Below are 13,321 nucleotides of genomic sequence, written 5' to 3'. Positions count from 1 at the left end.
ACATACCAGTGCCCGACGCACGGCTAACTCCCTTGCTGGTCCCTTCCCCGCAGGCGGGCTCAAGAGCGCATGTCCGTTCAGCCTCACCGTCTACACCCCAGCTTTGACTTCAGCCACCAACTGCAAACTCCACAACCCATGGGGCCCCAGCCCAGGTATTTAGCTGAAGGCACAGACTGGTAAGTCTTCCACGTTTCACTGATGTGTTGAATGAAGTGTTTAAAAAGTGCTGGGGAGGCTGCAAGGATTGGTGAATGTCATCACGGATCAATGCTTTCATGAAAGCTGAACAGATACAATGTGGGGAGCATGCGATGGGAAAACTCACCTCTGGGAGGGCCGTGAGCGTGTGCTAAAGCCGTTACGCATGTATATGATAACATTGAGGCACCAATATTGCCCACAATTCTCCACCCATGGATGTAGACTGCAGCCAAGCATTGATCTTCCTCCAGGAGCTTTTCCTGCTGCAGGGCACAGCTGGGGTCTTTTTCCTGTAGACCAACATCTCTTCCTGAGCTAGATCTTCTGCTGTCCACCAGGCACTCAAAAAACAGTGGCCACAACTTTTTCTGTGGTCTAACTTAGGGAGCACGGTGCTGCCCTGCCCCGGAGGGTGGTGTGAATGAATTAATGGTTGTTAATTGTTCTCCCAGTGTAGTGTTCGATGACCTGGAAAAGCCGAGCAGGGAATTGATCGTTTTGTTTTCAGAGCAGGTTTTGAGCTCTTGCACAGTTAATAAGGTATAGGGTCCTACCTGGAAGAATAAGAAAATAAAAACATACTTCTGAGTAGCTGCTTGTTAGCTGAACCAAGTCCATTCTGTGCATTGAATGGAAAAAATAGCATGTGAACATGTAATTAGAGACAATCGCAATGTATATGCACAAGTGGACTGAAATAAAATGCCACAGGAAATCTTAATCATGGCATTTCCTAACATCTGAGTGCTTTTCTCTGCAAATGGAGAGTCCTTTTAACACAGGGGTTTTTTCCCCCTCCAGGGTAATAATACGCAACCTAAAATATGGCCAGATCCTTCTGCCATTTTCTTCTCAGGTGTTCCCATTACTGGCACCACTGTGGGCTGAATTTGGCCGGGTGTACGTTGTTCAGATCAGTTTGCAAAGCAGTTCACATACCACTGGGATAGAACCATTCTTTCTGCCTCTCTTTTGGCACAGAGTGTTTAATTACAATCATTAGAAGGATCTGATAAAGCATCGCTTTATCTTCCACTCCTCCTCCCTCCTTTTACCCCCTGTGTTACTCTATAGCCGTATAAAACCTAAGGAGTGGGGATGACAGAAATCATATACTGTGTATATATATTTGGGTGACTCACTTTCCCTTGGGGCACGTGTACAGTTTTGCTCGGTGACAGATATAAAATCTTTCCTCTAATGTGTTACCACCACATGAGCAGCAGCGGCGCTCGCTCGGAGGCAGTAGGTGGTAGGCACTGTCGCGGGAAATGGGGATGGAAGGAAGATCTGAAGGTGATCGGTCATCTCGGACAGCCCAACCTTGATTAAAATCTTCTGGTGAAAAAGCAATAAACTCCCATTTGGTTCCTTAAATCATCTTCTGCATCCACATTTAGTGACAACCATCCAACCTCTTATGTGGATCCTTATCTTTCACTTTTTGGTTGTTGGCAGCCTGTGTACCATAGGCATCATAGCTCTTGAACCTCACATCTGAGCATCAAGATGATATGCAGTTGTCTATGTAGCACAGGCCAGAAGGTGATGGTTGGTTTTGGTTTTCTTCAGCTAATGTGCTCTGCTTATTCACGCACAAACCCTGAGAAAACACCGTTCCATGAAGCATTCTGTAGATCCACAGCATCACTTCAGGAGCCTCAATATCTGATTTTAAGGATCTAGATGCACCGGTGCACAAATAATTCAGCAGTGCAATTGCAGTTACTTGTGCAAGTTAATAATGGCCATTCATCTTTGAGAGATTTCTTCAGTCCTTGATCTCAAAGCACTCTGCAGATTATCGCATCTATGTTGAGGACAGGGAATATGGGCAGATAGAGGGGAAGTGGTCAAGGTCATGCATCAGGCCAGTGACAGGGCTGGGAATGGCCCCAAAGCCTCCTGATTTCCAGTGCACCTGGGAACAGTCTTCAGCAATTGGATAAATCTCCAAAATCGTGACATGGGAACTGGAAATGCTCAGTCCTGCCGATTCTCACTCCTGCCAGTCGCCTGCTGTGTTTTACCCTCTGCCAGTTTTGTCTCTCTAGGATTTGGCTAGCACTGGGCCAGCAAAGATAGTCCCTCTATTTGCTTCACCTTGCTGTGGGGAGACTTACTGGGGAGCAGTAAAGCACGGGAGCTGCTGCCTGGTACACGGGCTGTTCTGGGTAAAGGATTTCTGCACTTACTGTCCCCTCCCTGCTGGGCAAACGCAGTTCTGCAGCTGCTGGAGGACATGTCTGGGTTGCTCCTAACGAGCTGCGGTGCTTGCTGACGCTATCTTCCGTGGAGGGGAAGAGAAGTTTGAGGATGAAACGGGAAGCCACCCTTGTGCTCTAATGAGCTTAGCTTTGGCAAATGTGAAGACAATGGTTATTAGAGCACCGGCTTTTGTAATTATGATGAAGTGAATGACGTTCAAAGCACATGTTTGCTGAGAGACTCTTTGGCTGGAGAGAGGAGGGATGAGCTAATTGGATTATAGATGGAGATACTGCATTGTCTCCTCCCATCCCCTCCACACGGCATGGGGATGGGGTTGCAGTTTGTCTCTGTGTGCTGGATTGTGCAAAGCTGGGAGTTTGCTGGGATCCTGGTAATGCCATGTCCTGGAATCGAGCTGGGTTATTTTTCTGGAGGAAAAAGGTGCCCAAACTCACCAAGCTGAGCCCCAGCTTTGCTTGTCCGGGCCAGGCTGTGTGTTGGTGAGTGGGACCATCAGGGATGTACTGCTTCATTGGTGTTAGCCTGCTGGTTGTGTGACACCCTTTCCTACAGTAGTCTAATCCAGAAATTTCTTAAAAACTTTATATTTTCTGCACAGACAGCAGTTCTGGAGTTCCCTGAGGCTGGGTGCAGGTGAGGTTCAGGTCTCCCCTGTCTCCCCAAGTCCTGACATGACCTGGGCTGGGAGACCTCCAAGAAGTGCACAGGCACATCAAAAAGCCCCCGGGTGGTGCCTAGCTGCCTCCTTACACCTACCCAGAATGGTTCATCAGTGTGCACTCCCCTGAGTAATTAGCTGTATTCCTGCAAAATATTCAAGGTAAAATGTAATTGTTTGCAGTGATGGCAGCACAGGGAGGACTCGATCGGCCGGGTTGGGTTACTGAGCCTGGGTATTAATCAGAGCCACCAAAATGCTCTTGCTCTGAAATTAGCAGGCTGCATCTGTGCAGCTCTTGACCCCAGCTAACGCAAATGTTAACTGGCGTTAAAACAACCCCTCACTCCTTTGTGCTGGCCTGGTGTGCGATTGCTCAAAATGGAGGAAACTCCCTTCCAAGCAGTAGCATCACCCCTGGTTAAGGAACCCACAGCAGCCCAGAGCCCACCAGTGGAGGTTGCCCTGTGAGCATGACCTGACTTGGTGTAAGCCATGTAATAAAACCATGTAGTCAAAGCTGTACCTTCATCCTCGTGTCCACAGGGACCTCAGTGTCGATGCGGGACTGACTCACACCCAGTTCCAGGTCCGGCCGGTCCCTCAGCCCTATCAGCATTACTTAGCTACACCTCGCATGCACCATTTCCCCAGAAGCACATCCTCAACGCAGATGGTAAGTGAAACGCTTTCACCGAGAAATGTTTTATGCATTGTCTGCCAGAAGGCAGTCAAAATAAAGGCTGCTATCTTTCTATCACCTGTCTTCTGTGAATCCCACTTATCTCCGGCCGTGGGAGGGAGTGTCTGAAAGGGTAATGTTGCATCATTGCACTCTGGATTAGAGAAAGGAAAGAAAAGCTCAGCTGCTCTGGAAAGATTCGGTCCATCGTGTGCAGCACCACGCTCACAAGCTGGTCTGCAAAACCTGGGCAGGATGTGAGAGACTCAGCAGTTATTACTAAAAATATTATTAATACTGGAACAAATTGTGGGCTCCCAGGACTTTTTGTATGCAGAAGGATTAACAGTAGGTGACTCTCTTCCCTGGGTCAGCCACAAGGACCATCCCTCATGACATCATTGCTCTCTACATCAGTCTTGATGTCATCTGTAAAGGTTTTGACAGGTGGAGATGGGGTTTGACGAGAAAGTGGGCTGACTGAGGTCATTTGCCAGCCCTTCTCCTAGCAGGGTGCTGTATTTGGACCTGAGCCATGCTAAGCACTGCTAATCCTTAAAACATCCTCAGAAATCCCACGAGGGTGTTTCTTCCTCATGCCCACAGTCAAACCCTGACATCTGAATACTACAGCGAGGCTTAAAAAATCAAAGCTTAGATGAAGAGAAATCCATCCATTTAAAACTAAATAAAATCTCTTTTAAGCTAATCCATGTTGAGAGTTTGGAACTGCGATGTTTTAGATGCAAAAAGAATTATTATAACAGATAATTCAGAAGAAATGCATGTTCTTAGTTATAATTTATAGGAGATCTATTTAATAAAACGTCTTATTTTGATTATTAAGAGGCTTCTATTGGGGAAGGTGTTGGTCTGCTCTTTCATTTTGAATTTTTAAAGCAGTAGATTTAAATCAGGGTACACAAGGGATTTCTATGTGCAAGTAGAGGTGGCTTTATTTTTCTCCCTCACTTCTTGCAGGTTGTTCACGAAATCAGAAATTACCCTTATCCTCAGCTTCAGTTACTTGCTCTTCAGGGACTGAACACAAGCAGGCACACGTCCGCTGTGCGGGAGAGCTATGAAGTACGTATGTCGGGGACTGGAATTATTATTAAATTTTTAAGTGCTGGGAATCTATGCAAGCTCTGGCATAAGCTTGTAAGACTGTTTTGTGGCATGGCAGTTGCATTGAGTCTTGCAGCAATTTTAGTAACAACTGGGAGGCGAAGGGGTTTAGTGGGTTTGGTTAGAAGATGGTTTACTCCAGGGTGCCTGGGTCTGGCTCGGGTTGACTCTGTCTCACTTTGTGTCTCTGAACAAAGTCCCTCAGTTCTATGGGGTTTTGTTTCCCAGCCTGTCAAACAGAGCTCAAATTCCACCCTTACTTTTGAAATATTGGAAGTCCAGCTCTCTGCTCTCTGCCTTGAACCCTTAGTTATCAGTCCAAGAGCCAGGGCTCAGATCCATCATTAAAGTGTGATTGATTTTTGGGTTTGATGGACATTTCTACCAAGGAAAGGACAAGAGGGAGCCGTGGTCCTCAACAGGTAGGGTGGGGTGGTGGGACCTCATGCCCCAGGAGCAATGCTGACGGTGCTTTGCTGCTGTTCCTGCACTGCAGGAGCTGCTGCAGCTGGAGGACAGGCTGGGCAGCGTGAGCCGGGGTGCTGTCCAGAACACCATCGAGAGGTTCACCTTCCCCCACAAGTACAAGAAGGTGAGCACCCTGAAACCGTGGCATGGCTTCCAGCCCCTCTTAGTTGGCCAAGGGTTGTGGGCATGGAGTGGACAGAAGGAAGGACTTTGGTGGCTCGCAATCCGCAGGGTTCGCAAACCAGCGCCGTCAATATTCCCCGAAATGGGGGAAGAATGTAAAATCCAGAACTGGTGCTTTAATATCTTGTGGGGGCTCCCGGGCTGAAGCGGTGGTGTAGCTCAGCTGGCTGTTTCTCACTTCTAGGCTAGAAAGCTGCGGGCCAAATTTTCAAAAGGGTCTCAACCTTCTCCCACCCAGCGGGTGCAATTTCCCCCCTGTCCGCACCTGGTAAGAAAGTGCACACACCAAGGGGGCTTCGTGCATGCAAACCCGTCCCATTCTGCATGCAAGCGGCGCCGCCCGCGTGCCCCGCCATGAGGGCGCTGGCTCCATGGCGTTGGGGGAGCTTGTCCTCCCCTCGTATTGCAAGAGATGTCTCCTCTGTTGGAGCTGATCTCCTGCCCATAAGGAAATGGGTGCCATGTGTTTTGGGTCATGCTAAATAGAAAATGGGAAAAGTGCTTGTTTGCGTAGTAATTTCACGTGTTGGTCATTCGCGGCTGGGCAGTAACAAGTAGGGGCATTGCATTGCCCAAGTTGGAAGTGAGTCAACTCCTGCTGCGCTTATCTCTGACCACATCTCCAATGGATCCAGAAAAATGATATTAATAGGAATGGACGTGTGGGGGGAAGAGAAAAGGGGAGAGCTGACAGGCAAAGCACTGCCCCATGGCACAATGTGAGGCTGGGCCAGTGGCCGATCTGGCATGGGGCACAGTGGTTGCCCTTCCTGGCAGTGGTGGCCCCACATGCTTTGGGGCTCCAGGAGAAGTCTCCAGCAAAGGAGACCATGGGGCCATCCCCACTGCAAGGAGGATGGAGGAGGTGGCAAGGGGCTGTGTTAGGGCAACAGAGGACAGGCTGCTCTTGAGGCACTACCACCAGCTCCACTGCCACTGGCCTCAGGAGGAGATGTGCTGACCAGCAGCATGTTGGTGGAATCCTCCCCTCACTGGCTGTTTTGGTTGGACCAGCTTCCCCAAGCTGGAAGATCTGGCTGATAGACGAAACTCTTATTATTTGCCTTCCTGCAACTACCCAGGCTTGGGAGAGCATTAGAAAGTCAAGTCCTAACCAAAATATGTCTCTAACCTTGCTGCAGAGAAGACCGCAGGAGGGCAAAGCTGAGCAAGAAGATGGAGAAGAGTCAGACACTGATGAGAAATGCACAATCTGTTTGTCCATGCTTGAAGATGGAGAAGACGTCAGGTACAATCCTTCCATCTGCTTCTCTGCCTCTCAATGCCATCTGAGCTGTGTTTATTGGGATTAATGCCACCGTGCGCTGGTGGGATTGTCCCTGTTCTTGTCCTAACAAACTCAGCTGGGCTGTTGCAGAGTCTGGGAAACCAAATGCCATTTAGATGGATATTGGTATGTGCTGTATGTAAGAATGGGCCAGGTGGCAGGTGTCAGAGATGGATGGGTCCCAGGTCTCAGACAGCCATCTGGAGCTCAGGGATGTCAACATCTGAGCTTGACAGATGACCAAAGTACTAGAAAAGGGAGTGTGGGTGTGAAGCCCAGGGGAGTTTGGCTTGTGGCCAGGACGGAGCTGCTTTATTGTAGAATAAATGAGATTACTCTGCCTGCATGGTCACAGGGAGCTGTCCTGAGCCAACAGCAAAGCCCCAGTTATCTCTCACACACATCCCCAGGCTCTTGACTGCATTGAATCTCTGCTTGTGACAGAGGATGGGGACAAGCAATTGCAAGGGGATGAGCTACCATGGCTGAAGGAGCTGCAGGTGGGCAGTGCAGCTGCACTACGTTATCCTGCTCCTCGCCCTTTAATTGCCTTAAACCAATAAGAAAAACTCTGATCCTCTTGCTTGGGGTCCTTGTCCTTCAGGGTCCCTCTGGCTTGCGAGGGATAAGTAAAGAGAGGACAAAGGTGCTGTAGGTGAAAAGCAGACACATTCCCTGCGGCACACCAGACACCCGCGTAGGAGCAGTGGGGACCCACCTGACTGCTAATGAGTGGCAATGGTGATGAACCAAGAGGCTTTGGAGTATAACCTAATACTCCTGAAAGGTTAAAAAGCAGCAGCCAGGGTAATTAATAACTGGAACAACTCAATTCAGGAGCGTGTGGGGCTTTCTAAAAGGCTTTTCAGCCAAGAAGGACACCATCTCTGACCTACTGCCCTATGTGAGCTGGCGTGACTGGGGAAAGGTGTAGGACCTGGGCAGCACTGGTGTCACTACATCTGTGCTTCCCCATGTTAGAAGCAGCACCGGCTGCTGCTTTCTGCCTCTTCTTGGTCCCCTGGACCTCCTCCTTCCTAACGGAATGGTACTTGTCTCTCTGCAGGCGGTTGCCCTGTATGCATCTCTTCCACCAAGTGTGCGTGGACCAGTGGCTGGCCACCAGCAAGAAGTGCCCAATCTGCAGGGTGGACATTGAAACACAGCTCGGCTCGGACAGCTGAAAGGACTGGCTGGACACACCATTTTCCTTACCAGGTCATATGGCCATAAACCCTTGCAGCAAAATTTTTTGCCTTCTGAGCCATTTGATTGAGAGGAAAAGTCTGCAGGCACGTTAGTGAGGAGGAGGTGGCAGTACAATATCTAGCGGTAGGAGATACTGCACATACGCAGGATACGGGCCCGGTGAAAGGGAGCTGGCATTCCCGGAGCTCAGAGACCCCGTGCTGCAGAAGATTTAGTGTTGAACATGAAGGAACTAGTTGTGGTAGTCTGGCCTGTCAATCCTGCATTTCATGAGGATTGTATATATACCTCTCGAATACGTAGAAACATGTTAGGGGTCCTTTAGCTATTTCTATGGATGGCAGCTGGAGCATGTTAGCTTAAGAAATGTTGTGTTTGATGCCCTACTCATCTTGTGGTGGACATGTTGCTGTTACCTAATTTGCACCAAATATTTTTTCATAGATTTCTTATTTTGGTGCCTGATTAATACATTGCAAAGGGGAATAAAGAGGTCAAGCTTTCCCACCCTTCTGGGGAAGAGGCGAAAAAGCAAAATCCTGTTTACAGTCAGAAGGGTTGTGCTCTTTGCCTCAGCCACGTGCACTTGAGTTTACAGTGTGTTGCAAATTTAGGGAAGCTTAAAAAAATAAAAATTGGGAATGAAATAAATGAAGCAATAGGGAGAAGCTTCATTCCTGCTTATCTGCTGGTGCTGGATGCTTTCTGTAGGGGGACAATATTGGAGTAGATGCTGTTTCTCTGCTTTCTGTATCTTAACAATGTAGCATGGCATATCAAAATCCAAGGAAAGGCTGTCTTCATGATTGCCATTGTCCATGATGCTTTCTCCTGTGAGTTGTGAGGCTGGTTGGCTTCAGCAGCCGCTGCCAGCACTGGTCCAAAATGATGGTTACTGGAGTCAGCGCCTATAGCTGTGCTTTGGGGTACAATAACGCCGGAGAGGTGCTAGGAGATGTGCACTGCCGATTCCTCTCCCATGCAAAACCATCTCTGATGACAGGACGGGAGAAAACTCACTGCTCACAAGGCACTTCTGAGGCCATGAGCATGTTGGTGCAGGAGGGGAAGGCAGATTGGAAGGGGGTTTTGCTGCTTTCTGGAGGGCCTGGGTTGCAACACTGCCTCAACGCGTGTGCACCCGCACCCGCGTTCGTTTGTTTCAGGACGTATGTGTGTGGAGAACGGGGTGGTTGTTCAAGTGAAACCTAATTGCATTAATGCTCAAAACAGAATTAGGAGGTAGTCCCCAAAAGAGTGAGCTGTTGCAATCCAAGCTCCCTCTGAAATAAAGACCTCAGCATGCCAACTGCAGGAACTGAGCTGAAAACCCTCTGGACAACCAGCATTCAAGACCAAAACCCCTTTTTTTTTCTTTGTTTTTTGTTAAATACTTTTTTTTTTTTTTGGTATACTAGGGGAGCGAAAGAAAGATGCCAAGGAGCAAGGGGAATTAGTCAGAAACATTATATATTGAAAATGCTGATGTGGCGGGGATGATTTCTGGCTCCCCTGAGCATCTGTTTCGCTGGAGCCAAGCAATGCTCTCCAAGTAGAAACAATCATAAAATATCATTGGAGAGATCATGGGATTCCCGTGAGCTGTAATAGGAAAAAACCAACATCAGAGGCACCCAAGAGATTTTTTTTTTTTTTTTTTCCCAACGGGAGAGTGGAGGGAAAGAGGGGAGGCCTGCAGAGTGCAAGGATGCAGGATCCCCTCTCTTGCTGTGCCCGTGCAGGTGGGAGGGAGTGGAGGGGGACACATGGCAGCATATACAGAAGATACAAGGAAGAGATTCTTTACAATGGGAGTAGTGAAACACTGGCACAGGTTGCCCAGAGAGGTGGTAGATGCCCCATCCCTGGGAACATTCAAGGCCAGGTTGGATGGGGCTCTGAGCAACCTGATCGAGTTGAAGATGTCCTTGTCCATGGCAGGGGGGTTGGACTGGATGACCCAACCCAAACCATTCCATGATTCTATATTTGCCATCCAGCGCAAGCGCTGGCTTCTTAGGGGATGCAGCAGTCCCAGCCCTGAACAGAGGGCTGCGGACTCCTTGGGTCAGGGAATGGTCCATCAAAACCTATGGGGCTTGCTCCAGCAGCAGCAGATTGAAGCAGCATTAAAAATAATACTAATTTACTAATAATACGGAGAAGCAAAGCAAGGCTTTGCTGGTAAAATACACTGTAAGCCGGTCTGGTCTGTCCAGGCGTGAGCTGGGGGCAAAGCAGGGGGAGGAACGGGGTGATTGGGACCCTGGCTGGCTGGGAAGGGAAGGAGGAGCATTTCCAAACCGCGTGTTTTCTTAAAGCCTATGCGAAAGTATTACTATTTGCCTAATGAACAAGCACAGTTTTTAAAAAACAAACAAACAAACAAACAAACAAAAAACCTTGGTGAAGAAAAGCACCAAACTCCCGTGGTCTTGTGTGAGTGACTGATCCTGAGGTGTGTGCGAATTCACAGCGTCTGGAGTTGCATCGGTGTGTCAGGTTCCTTTGCGTTTAAATAATTTGTACGAGTAGGTTGTGACAATAGGGTGAGTCTAAAAACAAAACGAAACAAACAACAAAAAATCTCTAGGAACAAAACATTGATAGTTTACAGGGTTTTGTGAGTTTAAATGCCTTATATTTAACAATCATAATTTATGACTAACTTGTAGATATTGTGGGTTCTTATTTAATTATTTTTATAGTTGTTTTTTTTGCATTTTTAATTATAATTTATTTATTTAGAAATTAATACTAATTTTTTTTATTACTCCTATTACCTCATTTTTGCATTGTTTCTGGGAATGGAATGCTTTGCATGCGTCGGTACTTTAAAAAAAATTAAACATGGGATGTGGGGGGTAATGCTTATCTTGTCAAAAAAAAAAAGAGAAAAAAATCAGGGTGTGTGATTACAAACTGTATTACTGTGGTGCTGTTACCTTGGATACATTCCATAAAAATGCAAACCTTTGATTCTGTATGCTGTGACATAGTGGAAAACTGCAATATAGTGACTGTGTTTAGCACATATATATGAATATTATTTGCACTCATAATCAAACTCTGGTGATCCTTTCACTCGCGTCCTTGCGCATTGAAGGCAATTAATGGCCCACTGCAAAACCAAAATATTTCGGTCGATTCCTGCTACCTCCCTGTCCCTGACGCCGCTGCTGATGCTTTTGTTCTTGCTGCATGTGTTACCCTGCAATAACACCCAGCGGGTCCCCGCTACAAGACTGTGCTTGGGGCAATGCATGCATTTAGTGCAAGACTCTGCAAATTGCCTCAAAAGCTGAGGAAGGAAGCCCAGACGTGGTGGCTCTGTTCAGTTTTCGGTGCCTAGCGGTGCTCGGTCTGGCTCTTTTCACCCTCTGTGCATGCACCCAGCTGGGCACTGCAGGGAGGGTGAAGGAGGCAATTGATTGAGCCTGAACTTGGAGGCAACAAAACCAAGGGATTAATTGCAATTTATAAGGGTTGACACCTGGTCTAGCTGAGAGGAACTGGGAGCGATTTGGGATCCCTTTGTAATGCCTGGCCATGAGTATTTGCTATACCGAGTTGTAAAACACACACGGAGCAGAATCCCTCTTCTTGAAAACCTTCCAGTTGGTTTGGTCCCCGCTGTTGAGGGGGAAACCTCAACTTGAAGATTTTTAATCCACTGTAGAGCTGGGACCTGCACCAGAGCCCTCGTGCCCCAAGGAGGGGACCAGCCCCGAGCTGACATCCCACTCCTGCAGCAGCAGCCAAGCATCCCCAGCCCCAGCTCCATCCCCAGCTCCATCCCCAGCCCCAGCCCCAGCTCCATCCCCAGCGCCATTCCCAGCCCCATCCCCAGCTCCATCCCCAGCTCCATCCCCAGCTCCATCCCCAGCCCCAGCCCCAGCTCCATCCCCAGCGCCATTCCCAGCCCCAGCCCCAGCTCCATCCCCAGCTCCATCCCCAGCCCCAGCCCCAGCTCCATCCCCAGCTCCATCCCCAGCCCCAGCCCCAGCTCCATCCCCAGCGCCATTCCCAGCCCCAGCTCCATCCCCAGCTCCATCCCCAGCGCCATTCCCAGCCCCAGCTCCATCCCCAGCTCCATCCCCAGCCCCGGCTACGCCACTCTCGCAACTCACTGCCCTTTCCCAAAAGGCTCCAGGATATCAAGCGCTTGAGCCTCACAGGAGGGTTAGAGCACCCTTGATAACATTTTAAGCTTTAAATCATAACCTCTCTTGGTCAGCGCAGGTGTTCGGCCGCGAACGGACAGAAGTGGGGTTTGATGCATGTGCTCAGCCAGTAGCCATCCCCCCCCACAGAGCGCTTTGGATGCAATTCTCTTTTGGGTTAGAAAGGCACAAAATGGCTGTATCTTAATATTTTTCTCTCTGTTCCTTCAGGGTGCTGCTCTGCTTTGTTGACTTTGCCTTACCCTGGGTTTAAAACCTGTCTGTGGTTTTTTCCTTGCTGCTCTGTAACACTCCTCCCCTGTAGCCTGGAGCTGCGGTTTTGAGCCATTCGGGGACAGGGGGTCGGTTGTACCCCCCCCGCAAAGACACTGTAAAAGGGATAAGTAAAACAAGGAGTGAGCGAACAAAAAATCCTCTCCTTTAATGGCTCAGGCTGGTGAAAGGATCACCCACATTTTTGTACTCCTACTGCTGTTCTGTTGTGCTGTGCAACATTTTGCTACATAGACTATTTTATAGAAGAAAGCTAGAAAAATATTTATTATTAATATTAAAGCAATAGTGCATTGAAGAAATGAAAAGACATTAGAAATTGTGTAAATGCTTAGATTCACTTTTGGTGGATTTTTTGTACTTTATTTATAACTAATAAAACAAACTGCATTGCTAACTATAAACCTGTGCCACACAGAAGTCACCTGGCAGGGCGATTGCTTGGTCTTTATTTACCAATTCTTTCTTGTTTCTTTGGGTCAGAGTCAGTTCTTCTTTCACTGCTCATGCCTCTGCACTTTGATGTGCTGAAGAGCCACTGCTGGGGTATAAAACACTTTGCCCAGACGCTTTGCAGATGCTGTTGGTGCTTGAGCTCCATGGCAGAGGTGAGGTGAGGCTCTCCACACTGGGCGCACCACCATGCGCAATGTCCCGCGGCACCGGTTTTGTGATGAGGTACCAAAATCACTTTGTAGAACCAGGCTGGAAATTGCCTGTTAAAGAGAAATTTCTCCCCTAAGCACATCCCACGGTGCCTGCAGGACATCTCTAGCAAGTCCTGCAGACATACTGACAGGTCCTCCATCCTC

At 48.4% G+C, this 13,321-nt stretch overlaps 1 protein-coding gene across 2 annotated transcripts in view; it reads left to right on the top strand.

The window, feature by feature from the left end:
- ARK2C (arkadia (RNF111) C-terminal like ring finger ubiquitin ligase 2C) overlaps positions 1-11,877 on the top strand; it is a 49,575-nt gene extending 37,698 nt beyond the window's left edge. The window contains exons 3-8 of one of the 2 annotated variants that reach the window (XM_054809190.1): positions 54-179; positions 3,641-3,770; positions 4,758-4,862; positions 5,401-5,496; positions 6,698-6,804; positions 7,910-11,877. In XM_054809190.1, the coding sequence (XP_054665165.1) occupies positions 54-179; positions 3,641-3,770; positions 4,758-4,862; positions 5,401-5,496; positions 6,698-6,804; positions 7,910-8,027 (682 nt within the window). In that variant the 3' untranslated portion in view covers positions 8,028-11,877. The remainder of the gene's footprint in view (positions 1-53; positions 180-3,640; positions 3,771-4,757; positions 4,863-5,400; positions 5,497-6,697; positions 6,805-7,909) is intronic. The other variant, XM_054809191.1, reaches the window with a different exon arrangement.
- Positions 11,878-13,321: the final 1,444 nt, after the last annotated feature.

Source organism: Grus americana, chromosome Z (assembly GCF_028858705.1).
Source record: "Grus americana isolate bGruAme1 chromosome Z, bGruAme1.mat, whole genome shotgun sequence".
NCBI classification, from domain to species: Eukaryota; Metazoa; Chordata; class Aves; order Gruiformes; family Gruidae; genus Grus; species Grus americana.
This window is presented reverse-complemented; position numbering and strand designations above follow the sequence as displayed.